Source organism: Phyllobates terribilis, unplaced genomic scaffold (genome assembly GCF_046119375.1).
Source record: "Phyllobates terribilis strain yellow unplaced genomic scaffold, ASM4611937v1 Scaffold_3__8_contigs__length_932513732, whole genome shotgun sequence".
Lineage (NCBI taxonomy): Eukaryota > Metazoa > Chordata > Amphibia > Anura > Dendrobatidae > Phyllobates > Phyllobates terribilis.
Window position 1 is genome coordinate 189,176,154 of NW_027362763.1, and position 24,173 is coordinate 189,200,326.

Sequence of the window (24,173 nt, forward strand, 5' to 3'; positions counted from 1 at the left end):
ATTTCTTGCAGCAAACTTAATTGATTTGGCTGAGGTGTCGGCCATAAACTCTGTTGCCATTCTTAGAGGGATGGAGTCTCTGATCTCCTCTCTGGAAGTGTTTTTCCTCAGATGGTCTTCCAACCAAATGATCATGGATCTTGCTACCGAGGTTGATGCAATGTTTGTTTTGATTACTGCAGCTTCCCAAGTTTTTTTTAAGGAGGTTGTCTGCCTTCCTGTCCATAGGGTCTTAAGCATGACGAATCCTCAAAGGGGATTGATGTCTTTTTTGCTACTCTAGCTATTGGAATATCAATTTTTGGGATCTCCTCTGGCTCAAAAGGCAAACTCGATCTGAAACTTCTGGGAATTACAAATTTTTTTCTCTACCTCCTCCCATTCCTCTAAAATCATGGCTTTAATGTGATTATTGACAGGGAATACGCTGTTCATAAGGGTTCTCAACCCTCCGAACATTTCATCTTGTACTGAGGAGCGCTGGAGGGTGTCTTCCACATTTATAGTGTTCCTTACTGCCGATAAAAGTGGTTCAGTGTTTTCCCAAACAAAAAGATATTTTTTCCTTTCTTCTGGGGGAACGGAAATAGATCCCTCCCTTTCATCCTGATCAGGATCGGAGTAAACTGATCGTTCTTCCTCCTCCTCTGAGCTCGATTCTATCTCCCACCGGGGTCTCTTTTGCCTAGGTCCAGGTTGGGAAGTTTGTGTGGGGGATTATATTTGCAACTGAACTTTGGACCTCCTCTTTTATTATGGATCTTATGTCCGACATAAAGGAGAAATGTTCATCCCTGACTACTCGGGCAATACAGTCGGTGCATAATTGCTTCCCATACGTGTCCGGTAGCTTCAGGTTACAGATGGCACATCTTTTCCCTTTTTTCTTAGGGGTTGATGACATTGTGGATTTTTTAGAGCCCTCCTTGTCCTACAACAACAAGGGATCATATACTAATATCCTACAGATGGTAGAAGGTAAGCTTAAGACGAGGAAACTCCCGTTAAACTCACATGTACCGGGGTTCTGCTGGCATATCAGGGCGACCAGTGGTTAATCCTTCCATGGCTGGTGACCCAGACACAATGATACCCCAGCTCCAGCCCCACAGTTAAATAGCCTGTCTCACCTGTCTTCCATCAGCTTCGTCAAAATTAGGCGTTTCTCCATTAATTGCAGGTCTGGTGCCCTTTTTTCAAATGCAGACCAGAACCGGAAGTGCGTTCCAGCGTGGAACGCACGTTGGTTGCTAGAGGCAGGCATTCCACTGCCCCTGTAACCGGAAATGCCGCTCACTCCTTCTCCCCTGCGCACATAGGATAGCGCGCAGGGCTGCAGCGACATGGACCTAGAGCCCCCTTTGCGGGGGAAAACAGTCCACCTCGGGAGCCACCTGCTAAACCGGCCAGGCTGAGGGACCCCTTGTCTGGCGAGGTGTCGGCCTCCGGACCGTGGCAAAAGGAAGGGGAGGAGTGCGAGAACCCCATCCCGATCCTCCTGCATCCGGCCTCAGGAGCTCCGGCTCACTGGAGGCGAGTTCTTCTGCGTCCTGTCTCCGATAGAGACAGGAAAAACACTGGAGGTATGGGTGGGGTGGGGGGGGGCCTTTTAAACTCTTCTGTGTTTCCTGTCCCTATCAGAAATATGAAGGACGTCTCCCTTCTGAGGGTGCTGTCAGGCGAGACGTCCTGGAAATAATGTTTTTTTCCACTAAAATGATTCTTTAGCCCCAAATTTTTAAATTTTCACAAGAGGCAATAAGAGAAAATGGATGCCACAATTTCTAAAGCAATTTCTCCGACACACAGCAATACCCCATATGTGGTAAAAACTGATCACACGGCAGGGCTTGAAAGGGAAGAATTGTTACTTGGCAGGAATAGTTTGTGGGCAGCACTTGCAGAGCCCTGAAGAGTCAGAACAGTAGAAAACCCCCAAAGTGCAAATGGTGGAAACTACACCCCTCAGGCAACTTCTCTATGGGCGTAACGCACATATTCATCTCACAGAGGTTTCACTGATTCTTTACCATTCGGCTGTGTGAAAATGAAAAATTGCATTTGTCATGTAGATTTACATCAAAATGATTCATCTTTACCATGTAATAAGGAATAAGACTTAATACCACCCTGAAATTATGATATTTCTCACAATAACGGCAATATCCTATATGTGGTCATACATTAATTATTGGGCCCATGGCAGATCTCAGATGAGAAGGCGGTACCATTTGGCTTTTGAGTCAGTTACCTTGAGTAGGTTGTCGGCGCCATTTGCAGAGCCCCTAATGTGCCAAGAAAACAGAAATCACCAAAAAGTAGCCCCATGTTCTAACACACACACTCATGGAATTCATCACCAGATTTAGTAACTATCTTGAACCCACTGAAGCTTGACAGAAATTAACGTTTAGTGGATGTTACAGAGTAAAAATTGCAAATGTGCCATTTTAGTGCCCAATACATAGTGGCCAGCGTGTGCTGCTGGAGACACGCGGCCCATAAACTGGTAAAAGGGTTGTCCCATAAATTTTTAAACTGGTTGTTCAGGACTTCTCATGTTGACCCCCCAGCTCCGATGTACATTTCATCTAAGCATTCTCAAGGAGTTGTTGCCTTTTGGTACCCATTCATTTTATTTATGTATCTATTTTTTTAAGTTACTGTGTTTTTGTAGATTCTTACCTGTAGTAACTAATCAAAATCATATTGCTTATTGTTTACTAATCAAACGGCTCCTGTTACTTACCTTAATGAGCGCGGAGGAAGAAAGTCTAGTCGGCACATGACATACATGCGGTCATGTGAACATCCACCGGAACAGGGAATACTCGGGACCTGTGACATTGCACACTGTCATGATGCGGCAGGTTGCAATCACATAGAGTGACTGCAGACATTTGTTCTGAGATCAGACAGCCCCTGTAATGTCTACATTGTTTATGCATCACTGGAATCAGATGATGGAATTGTTTCAAACTAAAAAATACGCAGGACAAAATCTCTTTTTAGCCCCAGTTCTAACCTTGCTAATTTCAGCCTCATATTCTTTCCGGATTTCTCCAGGATTGCAGATAAGATGCGCGGGATAAGACGCTATGCCTAAAGTAGGAAAACAAGAGTGGCAATAATATAATCATACTGAATATGGATAGACATGTATGTTTTCTATTGTTACTCTCTTACCATCTTCAAAGTCATTCTCTGATGTGTCCTGACCACTGGCACGGCGCTCGCACTCCTCTGGGTACTGACTCTGGATCATTTCCCACAGTTCCTTATTCACCAGAGTATTGGATCGTGCATTTTTTCGTGCCCAGTTGGAAACCCGTTGTCTGCAGTACGGACAGCACAGACTTGCTTTCTCTACGGTGGACTTGAAGCACGGGTGGCACAGTGTGTGACTGCATGGCAGGGTCACAGGCTCCAGTAGTATCTCCCGACAGATACCACAAATACATTCAGATCGTGGCAGACAACGCTTTATTTTCTTCGGCATACTGGACTTAGACAGCAATCAGCCTCTGCAGATCAAAGAGCGCAGGAATATGGAAGTGCATGACACCTAAAAATAAGTGCATCAGATTAGCATTAACCCCTTAAGGACCGAGCCACTTTGTACGTTAATGACCGGGCCAATTTTTACAATTCTGACCACTGTCACATTATGAGGTAATTACTCTGAAACGCTTCAATGGATTCCCCTGATTCTGAGAATGTTTTTTCGTGACATATTGTACTTCATGATTGTGGTAAAATTTCTTCGATATCACTTGCGTTTATTTGTGAAAAAAATGGAAATTTGGTGAAAATTTTGAACATTTTGCAATTTTCCAAATTTTAAATTGTTATGCCCTGAAATCAGAGAGAGATGTCATATAAAATAGTTAATAACTAACATTTCCCACATGTCTACTTTACATCAGCACAATTTTGGAAACAAAATTTTTTTTTTGTTAGGGAGCTATAAGGGTTAAAAGTTGACCAGCGATTTCTCATTTTTCCAACAAAATATACAAAACCATATTTTTTTAGGGACCACATCACATTTGAAGTGACTTTGAGGGGCCTTTATGACAGAAAATACCCAAAAGTGTCACCACTCTAAAAACTGCATCCCTCAAGGTGCTCAAAACCACATTCAAGAAGTTTATTAACCCTTCAGGTGCTTCACAGGAACTGAAGCAATGAGGAAGAAAAAAAATTTCCATTTAACTTTTTTTTTCACAAAATATTACATTTACACCAATTTTTTTTATTTTCACAAGGGTAACAGATAAAAATGGACCCCAAAAGTTGTTGTGTAATTTCTCCTGAGCATGCCGATACCCAATTTGTGGCAGAAAACTACTGTTTGGGCGCACGGCAGGGCTGGGAAGGGAAGGAGCGCCATTTGACTTTTTGAATTCAAAATTTGCTGGAATAATTAGCGGACGCCATGTTGCATTTGGGGAGCCCCTGATGTGCCTAAACAGCGGAAACCCCCAACAAGTGACCACATTTTGGAAACTAGACCCCTCAAGGAACTTATCTAGATGTGTGATGAGCACTTTGAACCCCCAGTTGCTTCACAGAAGTTTATAACAAAGATGTGGGGAAAAAACAAAAAATGTATTTTTAGCCCCAATTTTTTTTATTTTAACAAGGGTAACAGGAGAAAATGGACCCAAAAAGTTGTTGAGAAATTTCTCCTGAGCACGCTGATACCCAATATATGATGGAAAACCACTGTTTGGGCGCACGGTAGGGTTCGGAAGGGAAGGCGCACCATTTGACTTTTTGAATTCAAAATTTGCTGGAATAATCAAGGGTAACAGGAGAAAATTGACCTCTCATTTTGTACTGCAATTTCTCCTGAATACGCCAATACCCTACATGTAATTGGCAACTACTTTTGAGGCACAGTGCAAAGGTCAGAAAGGAAGGAGCACCATATTATAGTACAGATTTTACTGTTATGGTTTGAGGGTGACATGACCCACTAGAAGATCCCCTGAGGTGCAGTAACACCAAATTCCCCTATAAATGACCCCGTTTTACAAAATACACCTCTCAATGATTTCATCTACGGGTGCAGTGATCATACTGACACCAAGCGTGTGTCACAGAATTTTATTCCATTGGGCAGTGAGGAAAAAATAATTACATTTTTACCGCCAAAATTTTGTTTTAGCCCCAGATTTTACATTTTCACACTGGGATAATGGATAAAAATGGCACCAAAATTTGTCCCATAATTTCTGCTGAATGTGGCAATACCTGATATGTGGCTGTACAGTACTGTAAGAGCAGAATCCCCCCTCAAGTGACCTCATTTTGGAAATCATACCCCTGCCAAACATGTGGACACTAAATGTGGTTTAGACACACTGCGGTGCTCAGAAGGGAGCGGGGATTTGGGTTTGGGAGCACAGAATTTGCTGAATTTCGGTTTTTTTTGGGAGGGGGGGGGGGGGGCATTTAGCTTTTCCAGAGCCTTTGTACTACCCGTAACGTGGAGGCCCCCTATATTTCCATTAACACATGACAGACCTGAGTGGGGGCTTTTATTGGGAACATTTTACATAACATTTGGATCACAATTATCCGACACTCTACGCTGAGCCCTTACTTTGGGGTTTTCATCTAAATCTCCGAATGACGTGATTCAGATGAAACCCCTGAGGGATCCATTCACTATAATGAGGCAGCAGACTTACCCTGGACTCAATATGGCCTCTGTTCAGCGTTCTCCTTCTTTTCAGTGGTGCACAAAACTGTGGCGGACCGCGCTTTTATTTGCGCCTAAAAAGATGGACACCGCCAAATCATAGGTCAGACGGCGTCCACAGTGCCTCCATCTGCTTCATTACAAGAAATCTTCCGCCGGGGGTTTCTGTCTGAATCACTTATTTCAGAGATTTACACGGAAACCCCGGTGTAAGCGCTCAGTGCAGGATAAATTTGCGCCGAGCCTTTCTGCGATCTTTGGGAGGAAGAATAAACAAATCTGCAGAAGGTGAAGAATTGGTTTTATCTTTTACGCCGTTCATCGTGCGGTATAAGTGATGAGATTACTTTATTCTTCGGGTCGGTGCGATTACAGAGATACCAGATTTATATCGGGTTTTTATGATTGACAGCTGTCTCACACTAAAAGACGCTTTTTTTTTTTTTGCAAAAACTAATGTTTGCATCGCCATATTTTGAGAGCTATAATTTTTCCACTTTTCGGCCGACAGTCATGTGACGGCTTGTTTTTGGCGGGACGAATTGACGCTTTTATTGGTATCATTTTCTGGCAAATTACATTTTTTTATCGCTTTCTATTCTGATTTTTGGGAGGCAGAATGAACAAACAACAACAATTCAGGATTTTTTGTTATTGTTACTTGTGTGGTAAAATTGATAAGGCAGCTTTATTCTTTGGGTCAGTGCGTTTACAGGGGTACCACATTTATGTCTTTTTTTTATGTTTTTGCGCTTTTACATAATAAAACTTTTATAGAAAAAATAATTATCTTTGCATCGCTTTATTCTGAGAGCTATAACTTTTTATTTTTCGGCTGATGGAGCTGTATGGCGGCTTGATTTTTGCGGGACAAGATGACGTTTTCAGCGGTACCATTTTTATTTACATTTGTCTTTTTGATCGCGTTTTATTCCACTTTGTTCCAGCGGCATGATAAACTCAGATTCTCGTGTTTATTTTGTTTTTTCTACGCTGTTCACTGAAAGGGTTAACTAGTGTGACACGTTTATAGATTGGGTCGTTCCGGACATGGCGATATCAAATATGTGTACTTTTTTTTTTTTTTTTTGCCTAAAAATCTGTATTTATTAGTGTAATATATATATATATATATATATATATATATATATATTATATATATATATATACATACATATATATATATATATATATATATATATTTTTTTTTAAACTTAGCCCCACTATGGGACTGTCACTTTTTTCATAGGTATAATGTATTGCAATGCACTAGCATTGCAATACATTATACCTCTATTGAAAGCCCCTGAGAAAATTCTGTGCATTGGTCTCAGGAGCTTTCCGTATCTTGGTGACCTGGGGGTCGTCATGACGACCCCTGGTCACCATGGCAACAGTCTGGCCCCCACGATGACATCACGGGGGAGCCGACCTGAAGGCAGAGGGAGCTCCATGCCCTCTGCCTGTCTCCTGAATGCTGCAATCGCGCTTGATCGCAGCATTCAGAGGGTTAACAGCTAGGGGCGGCGCTGACACCGCTCCTGGCTGTTTAGCGCGGGAGCTCAGCCACTGGCAGCGCTGGACTCCGGCACGGATAGAGCAGCAGACGCTGAAATTTCAGCGTCTCCTGCTCCATCATGCTGTGACCGGTCAGTCAGATTGAGGGACCGATTGCAGCGATCTGGGTGCAGGGACCGATGCATGGGTCCCTGCACCCCTTCTCGTGCCGCTCAGCTGTCACAGACAGCTGTCGGCACTGAATTGGCACAACACAGCGTGTTTACACGCTGTGCCAGTTCAAAGCTATGACGGACACTGCACGGCATGAGCGGGTGTAAGTTAATGCTCCTTGCCGTCCGTCATTGACCGTTATGGGATTAAAGGGGTTTTCCAGGCTTCTAAATATTGACAGTTTCACAACATGTGTTTTTCGTGAGCGGAGTACTGATAATGATGCCCAGACGGGCCTCAGCTCTCCTGACCAAAGGTCTACCAGGCTGTTAAATTCAGGTCAAGAGACGAGCAGCTGATCTGTACTCGCAAAAATTTGAATGTTTGAAACAGGCCTTAAAATAGGTTATCAATCACAACACAGAAAACCCTGAGGGGAAGAGGGGAAACCCTCCAAAATTGCTCCACACCCTACTTATCCTGGCAAAAAAAACAATTACTTAAATATTGGCTAGACCCCAACACACCCCCCCCCCCCATTGAAGAGTTATCAGCTCAAATGAAACATTTTATGGGAATAGAGCAACAAGACGCCCTCAGCAATAAGGAAACGCAAGCTGGCAAATTTCTTCCGAAATGGAAACAGTTAATTGTAAATTGCTGCTCATTAAATGAAAAAAAAAAAAGAAAATGGTGGACCCCTTCACTTCCACAGCGTGGTACATTCTGAAGGATCTTGGGGATAGCATGGGTCTATTACGCCTGGATTGAGGGGGGAGAGAGTGGGATGGAGGGATCATTTGGTGAAGGTCTATAATACTAATATAGGTGGTCTAATCTAACAAGATGGCTTCAATAAATCAGAGTATCAAATGGATTACATGTTAATTAAACTGATGTAAGTTACATTGTTATTACGTTCTTATATTATATTGTTTTGCTTATCAAATATGTAGGAACTCTCTCTTTATACCCTGTCTGCGAACAGGTATCTGATTATCACCTTAATCTGTTGTTTCTTTTTGAAAAAATTAATAAAAAAAAAAAAAATAGGTTATCAATATCAGGTCATTATGGGTCCACGCCTTAAGGCCCCGTCACACTTAGCGACACTGCAACGATCCCGACAATGATACGACCTGTCAGGGATCGTTGCTGCGTCGCTATGTGGTCGCTGGTGAGCTGTCAAACAGGCAGGCTCACCAACGATCAGGGGAGCAGCGACATCGTGGAAAGAATCTTTCCACGATGTCCTGCTCCTGGTTACGAGCCTGCTGAAGTAGGAGCAGGCTGGTAACTATGGTAAACATCGGGTTACTAGGGGCACACGCGCTCCTAGTAACCCGTTGTTTATCATGGTTACCACTCTGCTACAGTGAGCAGGAGGTTACCGCTCACTTTAGCAGGCTCGTAACCATGATAAACAACGGGTTACTAGGTGCGCATGTACCCCTAGTAACCCGACGTTTATCATGGTTACCAGCCTGATCTCTGCTCCCGCTGGTCACACACAGCAATGTGTGCTGACCAGCGGGAGAGCAACAACCAAAAAATGGTCCAGGACACTTTGCAGCGATCAGCGACCTCACAGCAGGGGCCTGATCGTTGCAAAGTGTCACACATAGCGACATCGCTGGTGAGGTCGCTGTTGCGTCACCAAAACCGTGACACAGCAGCGATCTCGCTATGTGAGACGGGGGCTTTACACCGATCAGCTATTATCAGCTCTGGTAGCCAGGGCTGTGGAGTCTGTATAAAGTGGACCGACTCCAACTCCTAAAATATATAATAAATTGGGTACAGTAGTTTAATGCAGTTTGTGGGGAATATTTTTTCATAAGAATTTAGGAAAGTTATAAAATGTCCTATAAATGTCTGTCCTATTCCTGATCTAAGGGTCTAGACTTAGCTGAGATGAATCTGTGCTACAGCAAATTTATCACTTAAACATGAGCCATGTATGAGGGAGTCGGAGTCATGGAAATTGAGGAGTCGGAGTTTGAGTCGGAGGTTTGGCTTACTGACTCCACAGCCCTGCTGGTAGTGGCTGGATGTAAACAGTGCACTAATCTGGAACATTACGGCACCATACACTCTAGTGGCTGTTCTCAGGTAGTGCAGCTCAGCGACTATTGAGTCACTGGGATCTGACCTGCAGTACCTAAGAATTGCCACTATACAAAGTTTGGAGCTGTGCTGTCCCTGCGAAACCACGGGAGCTGATAACTGCTGAGCCTTGGGGGTGATGGGTGTAGGACCCACGGCGATATGGTACTGATCCACCTACCCTAGGTTTATCAGTATGTGAAGGCAAAAGAACAGTTTAAATTCTTAGAATAGTTGCACGAACTAACAATTCCATTCCTGTAGGCACAATAAACTAATGATGAAAAAAAAAATAAAATCCTTTCACCACATATAATAAAAAAAATGAAGAAAAAAAAAGCACTCCTAACACATATTACATGTGTGTGCTATCCAGTTTTTTCTGTTTTGATTGATCTGAACATTGATCTGAATGGTAGAGTTTGATCTGTGACTGAAGCAAAAAACAAAACAGGTCGCTTAAAAAAAAAAATAATATTTAAAAAAAAAAAAGTTTAAAAAAGATAGTTGCAGCCAATCGAAATAGCAGTTATTAGCCACGCCCCCAGTAAACAAAAACATGTCCAAGATAAAATAAAAATTGGAGAGCATAGATGAACAAATTTGAAGGCGTATTCAAGTCATCCTTTGTCATCATAATAAAAAAATAAAAAAAAAAATGTTGAAAAAATTCCTTCATTTTCCCACCAGAAAAAAAAAAGGGGCAGTGCTGGGGTCTAATATAACAGGAATTAAGCCCCATATACTGCACAAAAAAAGCAAAAAAATATTTGAATATCCAAATTAAAAAAAATAAAAAAATTGTACAGCTCTTTAAACGCATGTATGAAAAAACCCCGAAAGTGTGCTTGGTCTCTAACAAGGTAAATAGCACAGGCCTAAATTGGTTTAAAAAATTAAAAAACACGGATTAATTCCTGTGTGGAAATTTTCTTTAGCGCATGGATGAGTTTTGACAATAGCGCCCATTTACCGGGCACAGCGGAGCCTCTGTGCCTACATACAGGACAAGTCTTGGACAGAACTGACCCCAACTAAGGAAACAGCAGCCCCTCCATGAGGCACAGCCTAGCATTTCCCATAATGCAAATATATGACAAGGCTTAAGTTGGTTTTTTATTTGCCAACTTAAAAAAAAAGTTGCACAAAAAGTCAAAGTGTTCAAAGAAGGGCGTTACTGAAAGGGTTAAATAACTTTGGGCCTCTAATCTCACACAGCAGATACAAAGATACCAAGATACTGATGCCACTCAAATTCAGGTCTCTGCAGCCTGGCCAAAACGGGTTCTGGGCATCAGAGTGGGCAGCAAGCTAATTTTAACAATATGAATAAGTAACTCGTGTTTTTAAAGGGTTAAATGACTTTGGGCTTCTAACTTCACATTACCGTTAGGCCTCTTTCACACGTCCGGATATTTCTGATACTGGAAGAACCAGTACCGGAAAATACAGTGTGGTGCATCAGGAGCACACGTACCGGCACTTGGGAATCAGCAGTGCAGTTAACGCTGATCCCAAGCGCTGGTTACAGAACAGCAGGCACAGAGTGGTATTCTGTGCCTGCTGTGTCCTGGTGTAAAAATAACAAAATAAAAAATGCCTTATACTCACCTGTTTGAAGTGTCCCCACTGTAATCCATCTGACCACTCATGCTGAGGAGCAGAGAATGACTCGCTGCAGCAAGCGGGCCCCTGACCTGCGCTTAGCTCACTGAGCAGTGTCTAGTCTCTCACTGAGCTCAGCACAGAGCTGGGGCCCACTCGCTGCAGCGAGTCATTCTCTGCTTCTCGCATTGAGAGGTCAGATGGATTACAGCAGGGGACATCTTTGGACAGGTGAGCATAAGGATTTTTTTTTTTTTACTTTTTCTTATTTATACAGAGGGATCAGAATAGAACTGTAGAACTGTCAACAATGTCACTTGCTCATGCTGATCTCAGCGCCGGCAAGGGACAATGATGAGAGATGCCTCCAGCACCCAGCGCTTGGGAACAGCGCAATCTGTACCGCTGATTCCCAGGCGCCAGTAAGTGTCACACGGATGACATACGGGTGTTATACGTGTGCGGGACGTTTTGCGGCTCATGCTGGGGGTAAAACGGACATGTCAGCGTGTTTTGCCCACGGACACACTGACATGTGCACAGACCCATTCATTTGAATGGGTCTACATTTCAGTGTCTTCAGTACGTGTGGAAATGGACACCACACGTACCGGACACACTGACGTGTGAAAGAACCTTTAGGCTATGTTCACACATCATGTTTTTTTTTACAAATCTGCAGCAAAACTTTATCTTTAGGGGCATTTTGTTCAGTATTTTTCTTGCAGTTTTGGTGAGTTTTTTTTTCACTGTCCTTCTGTCTTTATTTATGCATGCACAAAGTTCTCTGAAAAAAAAAAACATTCTATTTTGCCATCAAAAACGCTGATGCAAATTTTGGTGTGTTTTTTTCACCACCCATTACTTTCTATGGATGAAAAACAGCTGAAAGAAGTGACATGCTCTATTTTCCAAAAAAACATGAAAGGCACAAAATAAGGAACAAAAAAAACCCGTGATGTGTGAACAGAGAATTCTGGTTTCTCAGACTTTGCTGGTACTGCAAGACGCAGCTGAAAATTGACATAAAAATCTGCAGCAAAAAAACAATATGTGAACATAGCCTTAGACAGATCAAATGCAGGTCGCTCCAGCCTGGCCCAAAAGGGACCTGCGTATCAGAGCTGGCATCAAAGTGGGCAATTAGCCAACCTTCACAGATCTGACTAAGTAACTGGTGTGTTTTTAAAGTGTTAAATGACTTTTGACAACTGATCTTACAGCACATGCACACAGAAATCAAACATCAATTATTATAAAAGCTGCCATCAAAGATGACAAATTGCAAGCTTGTACTGATCTGCCAAAATGAGTGAGGATGGGGCATGACAGGAGGGGGTGGGACTCCACAGCTTTTTTAATTTATAACAAGCTGTCGCTTACCTTACACCAGAAATTTTTCTCCAGGAGACAATTTCATTATCGTTTGGGGGTCTCACCACTGGTTGCTGGGGTTCCTACATTAATGTCTAAGGGTAAGTGCACACACGTTGTGTTTTGCTGCATATTTGCAGCAGATTTTTATGTCAATTTTCAGCTGCGTCTAACAGTACCAGCAAAGTGTATGAGAAACCAGAATTCACTGTTCCCACATGTTGCTTTTTTGTTTGCTGCATATTTTCAGTGATTAGAAAAACGCTAGAAGTAGCGACATGTCACTTTCAGCGTTTTTTCAGCCATAGGAAGTAATTGGGGGGGGGGTGAAAAAAGCCACAGATACGCACCTGCGTATTTTCAGTGTTTTCGGGCAGAAATTACAATTTTTTTCCCTGTAGTCACTAAACTTTATTAGCATGAACATGAGACAAAAAAATTAAACGAAAAAAAAAAAAATGCAGAAAAAAAAAGCAGCTACACCTGCATTTTTGATGCAGCTAATCTCCTGCCAGAGAAAAGTTCTCAGCAGATTTCACTTAGAAAAAGTGCAGAAAGAACACGTGTGCACTTACCCTAATTCTCTTCCTCATAGTTTGGTCACATCTGACAGGAATAGGGGTGTATGTGTGGCACCCCTGAGGGTTCAGTCAGAGGTACTGCACCTCACCCAGAGGTGTGGTATCCCCTTCTCTCAGGTAAGGAGGGAGTGCTGAACGGAACCCCAACACCTGCATCCAACACTACACTGCTCCAGGCCGGCTGGAAGGGCAAGAAGCATTGTGTTTTCCTGCTGAGCCATGTCCCTGGCTGGAGTGGGGGGAACCCAAAGGTAGGGGGAACCGGTAGTGGGTGTGGGTGGAGGAAGCAGTTTAGGGAAGCACTATAGAAGGAGTTATAAAATGGGAAGCCATCTTAGGGTGGCAGTTCAGTTCAGAAGAACAGTTCAGGAAGACAGTCTGGGAGCAGAGGCTCTTTAGAAGCTCTGCTCCATAAGTAGGGCCCAGTCCTAGAGGCCCAGGTGGGGAGCGGAGGAGTAGGCTCCGATCTACAGAAGGGATCCCAGGGGGTACGGCGAGTGCAGGACGGCACCCGTACGCCCCGAATCTGTCAGAAGACAGAGGGATCGTAGGCCGCAAGAAGGGGACCGGCCCTTGGGCCAGTCGTATAACTTCAAGTCTCGGCTGGGAAAACCAGAGGCTTCTGGCTTATATAGTCAGTTGCCGAAGCCTCATTCTAATCCCCGTGAGCAGGTCCGGGAACTCCGACGCACAGAAGGGACTTCAGAGCACCCGAGCGGGATTGAGAGTGGGAAGCGCAGGGCAGGAGGGAGAGAGACCCAGCGTCAAGATGGTCTAGCTAGGAACACAAGAAAGTGGGGTTCTGTCAGGTACTCCTAATCTGCCTGAGGAAGTGCTGAACCCCTGCCTGGTGAACGCAGCGCGACGTGGGAGGCTGACACCTGTACAGTCCACCAGTGGAACGGTCATAAGAACTGTGAGTAAAAACTCAGATGACTGCACCGCACAGCCTCCGTCCCTTCTTTCATCTGCGCCATCTCTCCCTCCTGGCACTACAACGCCCAGCGCAACCTTCACTACCCTGGAGCTAGCTCTACCTGTGGAGAGCCACACCATCCCTGCTGCCGTATCACCAGCTCCAGAGGACTGCTCCGCAGCGGCAGCACCCTTTAGCCGCAATCCACAGGTGGCGTCACGAACACTATTCCAAAAAACCCCGTATAAGTAGAAATTCCCCTTTTTGATTGACCGCCCTGGGTCACGGACCGGGCCAGCCACCGTGATATCCCCCAGCAACCAGAGGCCCGGCTGCCGAGTACCCCACGGCCCTGGACGCGCGTCATATGCAGCGCTGATCTTACGGTGAGGATTATAGATATCACATCTGGACCCTCACAGCCCCCTGACAAGTCCCCTATGTCAGCGGTCATCTGCATTATGCTCTGATTGCTACAAATTTCTGATAATTTTGTAAAGAATACAATAACCATATGTGCAGATTATTTTAACAAACATTGCTTTTTAGTTACCAAGTGTTTTGTCATTTCACAAAAACAAGGTTCTGCTTTTACAATAGTAACCAATTGTGAGACCACCCCCAAGAGAAAGACTTCTGGTGTACCATATGCCAAATCTCATCATGAATTAGAAAAGCTGTGGCATGACGCCTCCATTCTGCCCATCACGCCTCAGTTACACATTTTAGCAGAGCTGGATGAAACTGGTTTGGAAAAAGGACAAGTGTCACATTCTAATCAATGTGGCTAACATTCTGGCCAATCACTTGGCCATTTTGACGCCGGTTAATGTCAGGAGTTTGGCTTTATGTAGGGCGTCATTTATCCTGTCTGTACAGATGGCATCTGCCCACTTCACTGCCCAGGCTGGACTGACCTGTGTGTCTGCAGTATGAGATCAGCAGCACAAAGTCATTTAACCCTTTCAATAAAACCCTCTGACCACATTTGTGCCATTTCTACCATTTTTGTAGCCGGCTCTAGGTGTTTTCCATCAGGGCACCGCATTGTATTATTGTGATCATTTCTTATTAAACCTGGAAAAAAATAAGCAACTGCTGTACAGTAGCCTAGGTTCGCACCGTGTAACTATATTCTATACAGTCTGTCTGTCCTGTGCCGCTGTGTATGGCGGTGTACTGAGGTCAGCAGACATGTCTGGACAGGCCCGGCCGCCGGGGTCCTTCTTCCCCACATACAGGACTGTACCCACCTTCAGTGGCCAGGTAGCACCCGGGACATTCCCTCCGCGACCACCAATCTGGCGCCAATCTCCTCACCACACACCCGCCAAATCCCTGTACTTCACACTCCCGCTAGAGGACAGGCTGTCACACAAGACGCCATTTTCCCGTAGACAGGAAACCTCCTGCCCTCACTGGGGAGGATTGTCGGGCGGGATTTGCATGTCAGCGGCGGCCACACTGGATTTTGAGAAGCCCCATATTCCGCCGCTTCCATTACCTGCCAGTGGTAAATATGGCCGCCGTCTCCATAGTAATCACATGATCACAACGCTCTTTCAGTAGATCCCGCCCTCAGTAATTATGGCTCCGCCCCGCAGTGGCTCTTGCCCTGGAGAACTCAGCAGCTGCCTCCGCTCTGCTGAATGAGCGGCGGGGCCCTTCACCATGGGATCTGTCAGGAACGGGTACCGGGAGCGGCTGCTGCTGGCAGTGGACGTTGGGAGTACGGTCCTGCGATGTCACGTGTACAATGCGGTCGCGGAGACTTGTGGGAGCGCGGAAGACAAGGTAGAGGGGAAGCAATGACCGTGGGGGTGCGGGGGCTGACTGTGCCCAGGTCTGACAGTTCTGCCAGCCTCATAATGACCGGTGTAGTGCCGGCCGACAGGCGCAGTGTGACCGGTGTAGTGCCGGCCGACAGGCGCAGTGTGACCGGTGTAGTGCCCGCCGACAACCCCAATGTGACCGGTGTAGTGCCGGCCGACAACCCCAATGTGACCGGTGTAGTGCCGGCCGACAACCCCAATGTGACCGGTGTAGTGCCGGCCGACAACCCCAGTGTGACCGGTGTAGTGCCCGCCGACAACCCCAATGTGACCGGTGTAGTGCCCGCCGACAACCCCAATGTGACCGGTGTAGTGCCGGCCGACAGGCGCAGTGTGACCGGTGTAGTGCCCGCCGACAACCCCAATGTGACCGGTGTAGTGCCCGCCGACAGGCGCAGTGTGACCGGTGTAGTGCCGGCCGACAGGCGCAGTGTGACCGGTGTATTGCCGGCCGACAGGCGCAGTGTGACCGGTGTATTGCCGGCCGACAGGCGCAGTGTGACCGGTGTAGTGCCGGCCGACAGGCGCAGTGTGACCGGTGTAGTGCCGGCCGACAGGCGCAGTGTGACCGGTGTAGTGCCGGCCGACAGGCGCAGTGTGACCGGTGTAGTGCCGGCCGACAGGCGCAGTGTGACCGGTGTAGTGCCGGCCGACAGGCGCAGTGTGACCGGTGTAGTGCCGGCCGACAGGCGCAGTGTGACCGGTGTAGTGCCGGCCGACAGGCGCAGTGTGACCGGTGTAGTGCCGGCCGACAGGCGCAGTGTGACCGGTGTAGTGCCGGCCGACAGGCGCAGTGTGACCGGTGTAGTGCCGGCCGACAGGCGCAGTGTGACCGGTGTAGTGCCCGCCGACAACCCCAATGTGACCGGTGTAGTGCCCGCCGACAGGCGCAGTGTGACCGGTGTAGTGCCCGCCGACAACCCCAATGTGACCGGTGTAGTGCCCGCCGACAACCCCAATGTGACCGGTGTAGTGCCGGCCGACAGGCGCAGTGTGATCGGTGTAGTGCCGGCCGACAGGCGCAGTGTGACTGGTGTAGTGCCCGCCGACAGGCGCAGTGTGACTGGTGTAGTGCCCGCCGACAGCCCCAGTGTGACCGGTGTAGTGCCCGCCGACAGCCCCAATGTGACCGGTGTAGTGCCCGCCGACAGGCGCAGTGTGACCGATGTAGTGCCCGCCGACAGCCCCAATGTGACCGGTGTAGTGCCGGCCGACAACCCTAATGTGACCGGTGTAGTGCCCGCCGACAACCCCAATGTGACCGGTGTAGTGCCCGCCGACAGGCGCAGTGTGACCGGTGTAGTGCCGGCCGACAGGCGCAGTGTGACCGGTGTAGTGCCGGCCGACAGGCGCAGTGTGAGCGGTGTAGTGCCCGCCGACAACCCCAATGTGACCGGTGTAGTGCCGGCCGACAACCCCAATGTGACCGGTGTAGTGCCCGCCGACAACCCCAATGTGACCGGTGTAGTGCCGGCCGACAACCCCAGTGTGACCGGTGTAGTGCCCGCCGACAACCCCAATGTGACCGGTGTAGTGCCCGCCGACAACCCCAATGTGACCGGTGTAGTGCCGGCCGACAGGCGCAGTGTGACCGGTGTAGTGCCCGCCGACAACCCCAATGTGACCGGTGTAGTGCCGGCCGACAGGCGCAGTGTGACCGGTGTATTGCCGGCCGACAGGCGCAGTGTGACCGGTGTATTGCCGGCCGACAGGCGCAGTGTGACCGGTGTATTGCCGGCCGACAGGCGCAGTGTGACCGGTGTAGTGCCGGCCGACAGGCGCAGTGTGACCGGTGTAGTGCCGGCCGACAGGCGCAGTGTGACCGGTGTAGTGCCGGCCGACAGGCGCAGTGTGACCGGTGTAGTGCCGGCCGACAGGCGCAGTGTGACCGGTGTAGTGCCGGCCGACAGGCGCAGTGTGACCGGTGTAGTGCCGGCCGACAGGCGCAGTGTGACCGGTGTAGTGCCGGCCGACAGGCGCAGTGTGACCGGTGTAGTGCCGGCCGACAGGCGCAGTGTGACCGGTGTAGTGCCGGCCGACAGGCGCAGTGTGACCGGTGTAGTGCCCGCCGACAACCCCAATGTGACCGGTGTAGTGCCCGCCGACAGGCGCAGTGTGACCGGTGTAGTGCCCGCCGACAACCCCAATGTGACCGGTGTAGTGCCCGCCGACAACCCCAATGTGACCGGTGTAGTGCCGGCCGACAGGCGCAGTGTGACCGGTGTAGTGCCGGCCGACAGGCGCAGTGTGACTGGTGTAGTGCCCGCCGACAGGCGCAGTGTGACTGGTGTAGTGCCCGCCGACAGCCCCAGTGTGACCGGTGTAGTGCCCGCCGACAGCCCCAATGTGACCGGTGTAGTGCCCGCCGACAGGCGCAGTGTGACCGATGTAGTGCCCGCCGACAGCCCCAATGTGACCGGTGTAGTGCCGGCCGACAACCCTAATGTGACCGGTGTAGTGCCCGCCGACAACCCCAATGTGACCGGTGTAGTGCCCGCCGACAGGTGCAGTGTGACTGGTGTAGTGCCCACCGACAGCCCCAATGTGACTGGTGTAGTGCCCGCCGACAACCCCAATGTGACTGGTGTAGTGCCCGCCGACAACCCCAATGTGACTGGTGTAGTGCCCGCCGACAACCCCAATGTGACTGGTGTAGTGCCCGCCGACAACCCCAATGTGACCGGTGTGGTGCCGGCCGACAGCCCCAGTGCGACCGGTGTAGTGCCGGCCGACAGCCCCAGTGCGACCGGTGTAGTGCCGGCCGACAGCCCCAGTGCGACCGGTGTAGTGCCGGCCGACAGCCCCAGTGCGACCGGTGTAGTGCCGGCCGACAGCCCCAGTGCGACCGGTGTAGTGCCGGCCGACAGCCCCAGTGCGACCGGTGTAGTGCCGGCCGACAGCCCCAGTGCGACCGGTGTAGTGCCGGCCGACAGCCCCAGTGCGACCGGTGTAGTGCCGGCCGACAGCCCCAGTGCGACCGGTGTAGTGCCGGCCGACAGCCCCAGTGCGACCGGTGTAGTGCCGGCCGACAGGCGCAGTGCGACCGGTGTAGTGCCGGCCGACAGGCGCAGTGCGACCGGTGTAGTGCCGGCCGACAGGCCCAGTGCGACCGGTGTAGTGCCGGCCGACAGCCCCAGTGCGACCGGTGTAGTGCCGGCCGACAGCCCCAGTGCGACCGGTGTAGTGCCGGCCGACAGCCCCAGTGCGACCGGTGTAGTGCCGGCCGACAGCCCCAGTGCGACCGGTGTAGTGCCGGCCGACAGCCCCAGTGCGACCGGTGTAGTGCCGGCCGACAGCCCCAGTGCGACCGGTGTAGTGCCGGCCGACAGGCGCAGTGCGACCGGTGTAGTGCCGGCCGACAGGCGCAGTGCGACCGGTGTAGTGCCGGCCGACAGGCGCAGTGCGACCGGTGTAGTGCCGGCCGACAGGCGCAGTGCGACCGGTGTAGTGCCGGCCGACAGGCGCAGTGCGACCGGTGTAGTGCCGGCCGACAGGCGCAGTGCGACCGGTGTAGTGCCGGCCGACAGGCGCAGTGCGACCGGTGTAGTGCCGGCCGACAGGCGCAGTGCGACCGGTGTAGTGCCGGCCGACAGGCGCAGTGCGACCGGTGTAGTGCCGGCCGACAGGCGCAGTGCGACCGGTGTAGTGCCGGCCGACAGGCGCAGTGCGACCGGTGTAGTGCCGGCCGACAGGCGCAGTGCGACCGGTGTAGTGCCGGCCGACAGGCGCAGTGCGACCGGTGTAGTGCCGGCCGACAGGCGCAGTGCGACCGGTGTAGTGCCGGCCGACAGGCGCAGTGCGACCGGTGTAGTGCCGGCCGACAGGCGCAGTGCGACCGGTGTAGTGCCGGCCGACAGGCGCAGTGCGACCGGTGTAGTGCCGGCCGACAGGCGCAGTGCGACCGGTGTAGTGCCGGCCGACAGGCGCAGTGCGGCCGGTGTAGTGCCGGCCGACAGGCGCAGTGCGGCCGGTGTAGTGCCCAGTGACAGGCGCAGTGCGACCGGTGTAGTGCCCAGTGACAGGCGCAGTGTGACCGGTGTAGTGCCGGCCGACAGGCGCAGTGCGATCGGTGTAGTGCCCAGTGACAGGCGCAGTGCGACCGGTGTAGTGCCCAGTGACAGGCGCAATGCGACCGGTGTAGTGCCCAGTGACAGGCGCAGTGCGACCGGTGTAGTGCCCAGTGACAGGCGCAGTGCGACCGGTGTAGTGCCGGCCGACAGGCGCAGTGCGACCGGTGTAGTGCCGGCCGACAGGCGCAGTGCGGCCGGTGTAGTGCCGGCCGACAGGCGCAGTGCGACCGGTGTAGTGCCCAGTGACAGGCGCAGTGCGATCGGTGTAGTGCCCAGTGACAGGCGCAGTGCGATCGGTGTAGTGCCGGCCGACAGGCGCAGTGCGATCGGTGTAGTGCCGGCCGACAGGCGCAGTGCGACCGGTGTAGTGCCGGCCGACAGGCGCAGTGCGACCGGTGTAGTGCCGGCCGACAGGCGCAGTGCGACCGGTGTAGTGCCGGCCGACAGGCGCAGTGCGACCGGTGTAATGCCCAGTGACAGGCGCAGTGTGACCGGTGTAGTGCCGGCCGACAGGCGCAGTGCGATCGGTGTAGTGCCCAGTGACAGGCGCAGTGCGACCGGTGTAGTGCCCAGTGACAGGCGCAGTGCGACCGGTGTAGTGCCCAGTGACAGGCGCAGTGCGACCGGTGTAGTGCCCAGTGACAGGCGCAGTGCGACCGGTGTAGTGCCGGCCGACAGGCGCAGTGCGGCCGGTGTAGTGCCGGCCGACAGGCGCAGTGCGACCGGTGTAGTGCCCAGTGACAGGCGCAGTGCGATCGGTGTAGTGCCGGCCGACAGGCGCAGTGCGACCGGTGTAGTGCCGGCCGACAGGCGCAGTGCGACCGGTGTAGTGCCGGCCGACAGGCGCAGTGCGACCGGTGTAGTGCCGGCCGACAGGCGCAGTGCGACCGGTGTAGTGCCGGCCGACAGGCGCAGTGCGACCGGTGTAGTGCCGGCCGACAGGCGCAGTGCGACCGGTGTAGTGCCGGCCGACAGGCGCAGTGCGACCGGTGTAATGCCCAGTGACAGGCGCAGTGTGACCGGTGTAGTGCCGGCCGACAGGCGCAGTGCGATCGGTGTAGTGCCCAGTGACAGGCGCAGTGCGATCGGTGTAGTGCCCAGTGACAGGCGCAGTGCGATCGGTGTAGTGCCCAGTGACAGGCGCAGTGCGACCGGTGTAGTGCCCAGTGACAGGCGCAGTGCGACCGGTGTAGTGCCGGCCGACAGGCGCAGTGCGGCCGGTGTAGTGCCGGCCGACAGGCGCAGTGCGACCGGTGTAGTGCCCAGTGACAGGCGCAGTGCGATCGGTGTAGTGCCGGCCGACAGGCGCAGTGCGACCGGTGTAGTGCCGGCCGACAGGCGCAGTGCGACCGGTGTAGTGCCGGCCGACAGGCGCAGTGCGACCGGTGTAGTGCCGGCCGACAGGCGCAGTGCGACCGGTGTAGTGCCGGCCGACAGGCGCAGTGCGACCGGTGTAGTGCCGGCCGACAGGCGCAGTGCGACCGGTGTAATGCCCAGTGACAGGCGCAGTGCGATCGGTGTAGTGCCCAGTGACAGGCGCAGTGTGACCGGTGTAGTGCCGGCCGACAGGCGCAGTGTGACCGGTGTAGTGCCGGCCGACAGGCGCAGTGCGACCGGTGTAGTGCCGGCCGACAGGCGCAGTGCGACCGGTGTAGTGCCGGCCGACAGGCGCAGTGCGACCGGTGTAGTGCCGGCCGACAGGCGCAGTGCGACCGGTGTAGTGCCGGCCGACAGGCGCAGTGCGACCGGAGTAGTGCCGGCCGACAGGCGCAGTGCGACCGGAGTAGTGCCGGCCGACAGGCGCAGTGCGACCGGAGTAGTGCCGGCCGACAGGCGCAGTGCGACCGGTGTAGTGCCGGCCGACAGGCGCAGTGCGACCGGTGTAGTGCCGGCCGACAGGCGCAGTGCGACCGGTGTAGTGCCGGCCGACAGGCGCAGTGCGACCGGTGTAGTGCCGGCCGACAGGCGCAGTGCGACCGGTGTAGTGCCGGCCGACAGGCGCAGTGCGACCGGTGTAGTGCCCAGTGACAGCCCCAATGTGACAGGTGTAGTGCCCAGTGACAGCAGCAGTGTGATCAGTCTTGTGCCCTCTGATGGTCGCGGCACATGATCAGTGCATAAGGAGCTTCTGTGAGACATCACACAGTCCTGCTTATAATCCTTTCATTTCATTCTGCAGTAAATTGAACAATTTTTAGAAAAAAATTATTTTAACTATTAAAATACTTTTTTCTCAGAGTCAGATTATTAATAGACAAATCTTTCATGTGAACACAAAGTCCAGTGCCAACCACCGCCTGGCATCTCTGATACTGCAGTAAGGAAATGATAAAGTGTCTCTACCAGATAATGCAGGGAAAGACACTTAATGGTCATGTCCACACACACCGGTTGTTGAGGCATGGGGTTTTTTTTTTTTAGAGCGTATCTGCTCCAAATTCTCCTCATAAACTGCTCCATTCACATCTGTCTTGTTGCCTCCAATAAAAACAAAAGTCACAACTCACTGATGAATTAGTTTTTCTGCTGATACCGTCAGCATCCAATCAACCCTGTTGAGTTTTAATAGGGTCTCTCAGGTTCCAGTGGTGGTGTCCATGGTTTTGATGTTAACCATAGAGGGGTATCCAGCTCTACTCCTTCTGTCAAAAACTGATGACATTTGCAAAGGTGACTTTTTAGGAGGAGGTCACACTTCTCTGAGAGCAAATATAACTTTTTTTCCCCAAATATAAGTAGTGGAATAGCCGTCTATAAGGGAGGATATATATGTCTCTTATCCCGGGCCCCAGCCTGGTATATATGTCTCTTATCCCAGAACCCAGCCTGGTATATACACCGCGTGCAGAATTATTAGGCAAATGCGTATTTTGATCAATTTGATACTTTTTTTTACATGTTGTCCTACTCCAAGCTGCATAGGCTTGAGAGCCAACTAACAATTAAGTAAATCTGGTGATGCGCATCTCTGTAATGAGGAGGGGTGTTGACTAATGACATCAACACCCTATATAAGGTGTGCTTAATTATTAGGCAACTTCCTTTCCTTTGGCAAAATGGGTCAGAAGAGAGATTTGACAGGCTCTGAAATGTCCAAAATTGTGAGATGTCTTGCAGAGGGATGCAGCAGTCTTGAAATTTCCAAACTTTTGAAGCGTGATCACCGAACAATGAAGCGTTTCATGGCAAATAGCCAACAGGGTCGCAAGAAGCGTATTGGCCAAAAAAGGCGCAAAATAACTGCCCATGAATTGAGGAAAATCAAGCATGAAGCTGCCAAGATGCCATTCGCCACCAGTTTTGCCATGTTTCAGAGCTGCAACGTTACTGGAGTATCAAAAAGCACAAGGTGTGCGATACTCAGGGACATGGCCAAGGTAAGGAAGGCTGAAAAACGACCACCTTTGAATAAGAAACATAAGATAAAACGTCAAGAATGGGCCAAGAAATATCTTAAGACTGATTTTTCAAAGGTTTTATGGACTGATGAAATGAGAGTGACTCTTGATGGGCCGGATGGATGGGCCAGAGGCTGGATCAGTAAAGGGCACAGAGCTCCACTCCGACTCAGACGCCAGCAAGGTGGAGGTGGGGTACTGGTATGGGCTGGTATCATCAAAGATGAACTTGTGGGACCTTTTCGGGTTGAGGATGGAGTGAAGCTCAACTCCCAGACCTACTGCCAGTTTCTGGAAGACAACTTCTTCAAGCAGTGGTACAGGAAGAAGTCGGTATCGTTCAAGAAAAACATGATTTTCATGCAGGACAATGCATCCAACTACTCCACAGCGTGGCTGGCCAGTAAAGGTCTAAAAGAAGAAAAAATAATGACATGGCTCCCTTGTTCACCTGATCTGAACCCCATAGAGAACCTGTGGTCCATCATAAAATGTGAGATCTACAGGGAGGGAAAACAGTACACCTCTCGGAACAGTGTCTGGGATGCTGTGGTGGCTGCTGCACGCAATGTTGATTGAAAACAGATCAAGCAACTGACAGAATCTATGGATGGAAGGCTGTTGAGTGTCATCATAAAGAAAGGTGGCTATATTCATCACTATTTTTTTGTTTTGTTTTTGCATGTCAGAAATGTTTATTTCTAAATTTTGTGCACTGATATTGCTTTACCTGGTGAAAATAAACAAGTGAGATGGGATTATATTTGGTTTTTATTAAGTTGCCTAATCTGCACAGTAATAGTTACCTGCACAAACAGATATCCTCCTAAGATAGCCAAATCTAAAAAAAAACCACTCCAACTTCCAAAAATATTAAGCTTGGATATTTGAGTCTTTTGGGTTGATTGAG

At 50.4% G+C, this 24,173-nt stretch overlaps 2 protein-coding genes across 2 annotated transcripts in view; one reads left to right on the forward strand and one right to left on the reverse strand.

Moving 5' to 3' along the window:
* RNF168 (ring finger protein 168) overlaps positions 1 to 15,453 on the reverse strand; it is a 61,743-nt gene extending 46,290 nt beyond the window's left edge. Inside the window, exons 1-3 of the mRNA XM_073674380.1 lie at positions 15,217 to 15,453; positions 3,187 to 3,565; positions 3,026 to 3,102 (exon numbers count right to left, since the gene is read on the reverse strand). Of these exons, the coding sequence (XP_073530481.1) occupies positions 3,026 to 3,102; positions 3,187 to 3,499 (390 nt within the window). The 5' untranslated portion in view covers positions 3,500 to 3,565; positions 15,217 to 15,453. The remainder of the gene's footprint in view (positions 1 to 3,025; positions 3,103 to 3,186; positions 3,566 to 15,216) is intronic.
* Positions 15,454 to 15,519: 66 nt separating this feature from the next.
* Positions 15,520 to 24,173, forward strand: part of GK5 (glycerol kinase 5) — a 45,906-nt gene continuing 37,252 nt past the window's right edge. The window contains exon 1 of the mRNA XM_073674381.1: positions 15,520 to 15,757. Coding sequence (XP_073530482.1) covers positions 15,635 to 15,757 — 123 coding nt within the window. The 5' untranslated portion in view covers positions 15,520 to 15,634. The remainder of the gene's footprint in view (positions 15,758 to 24,173) is intronic.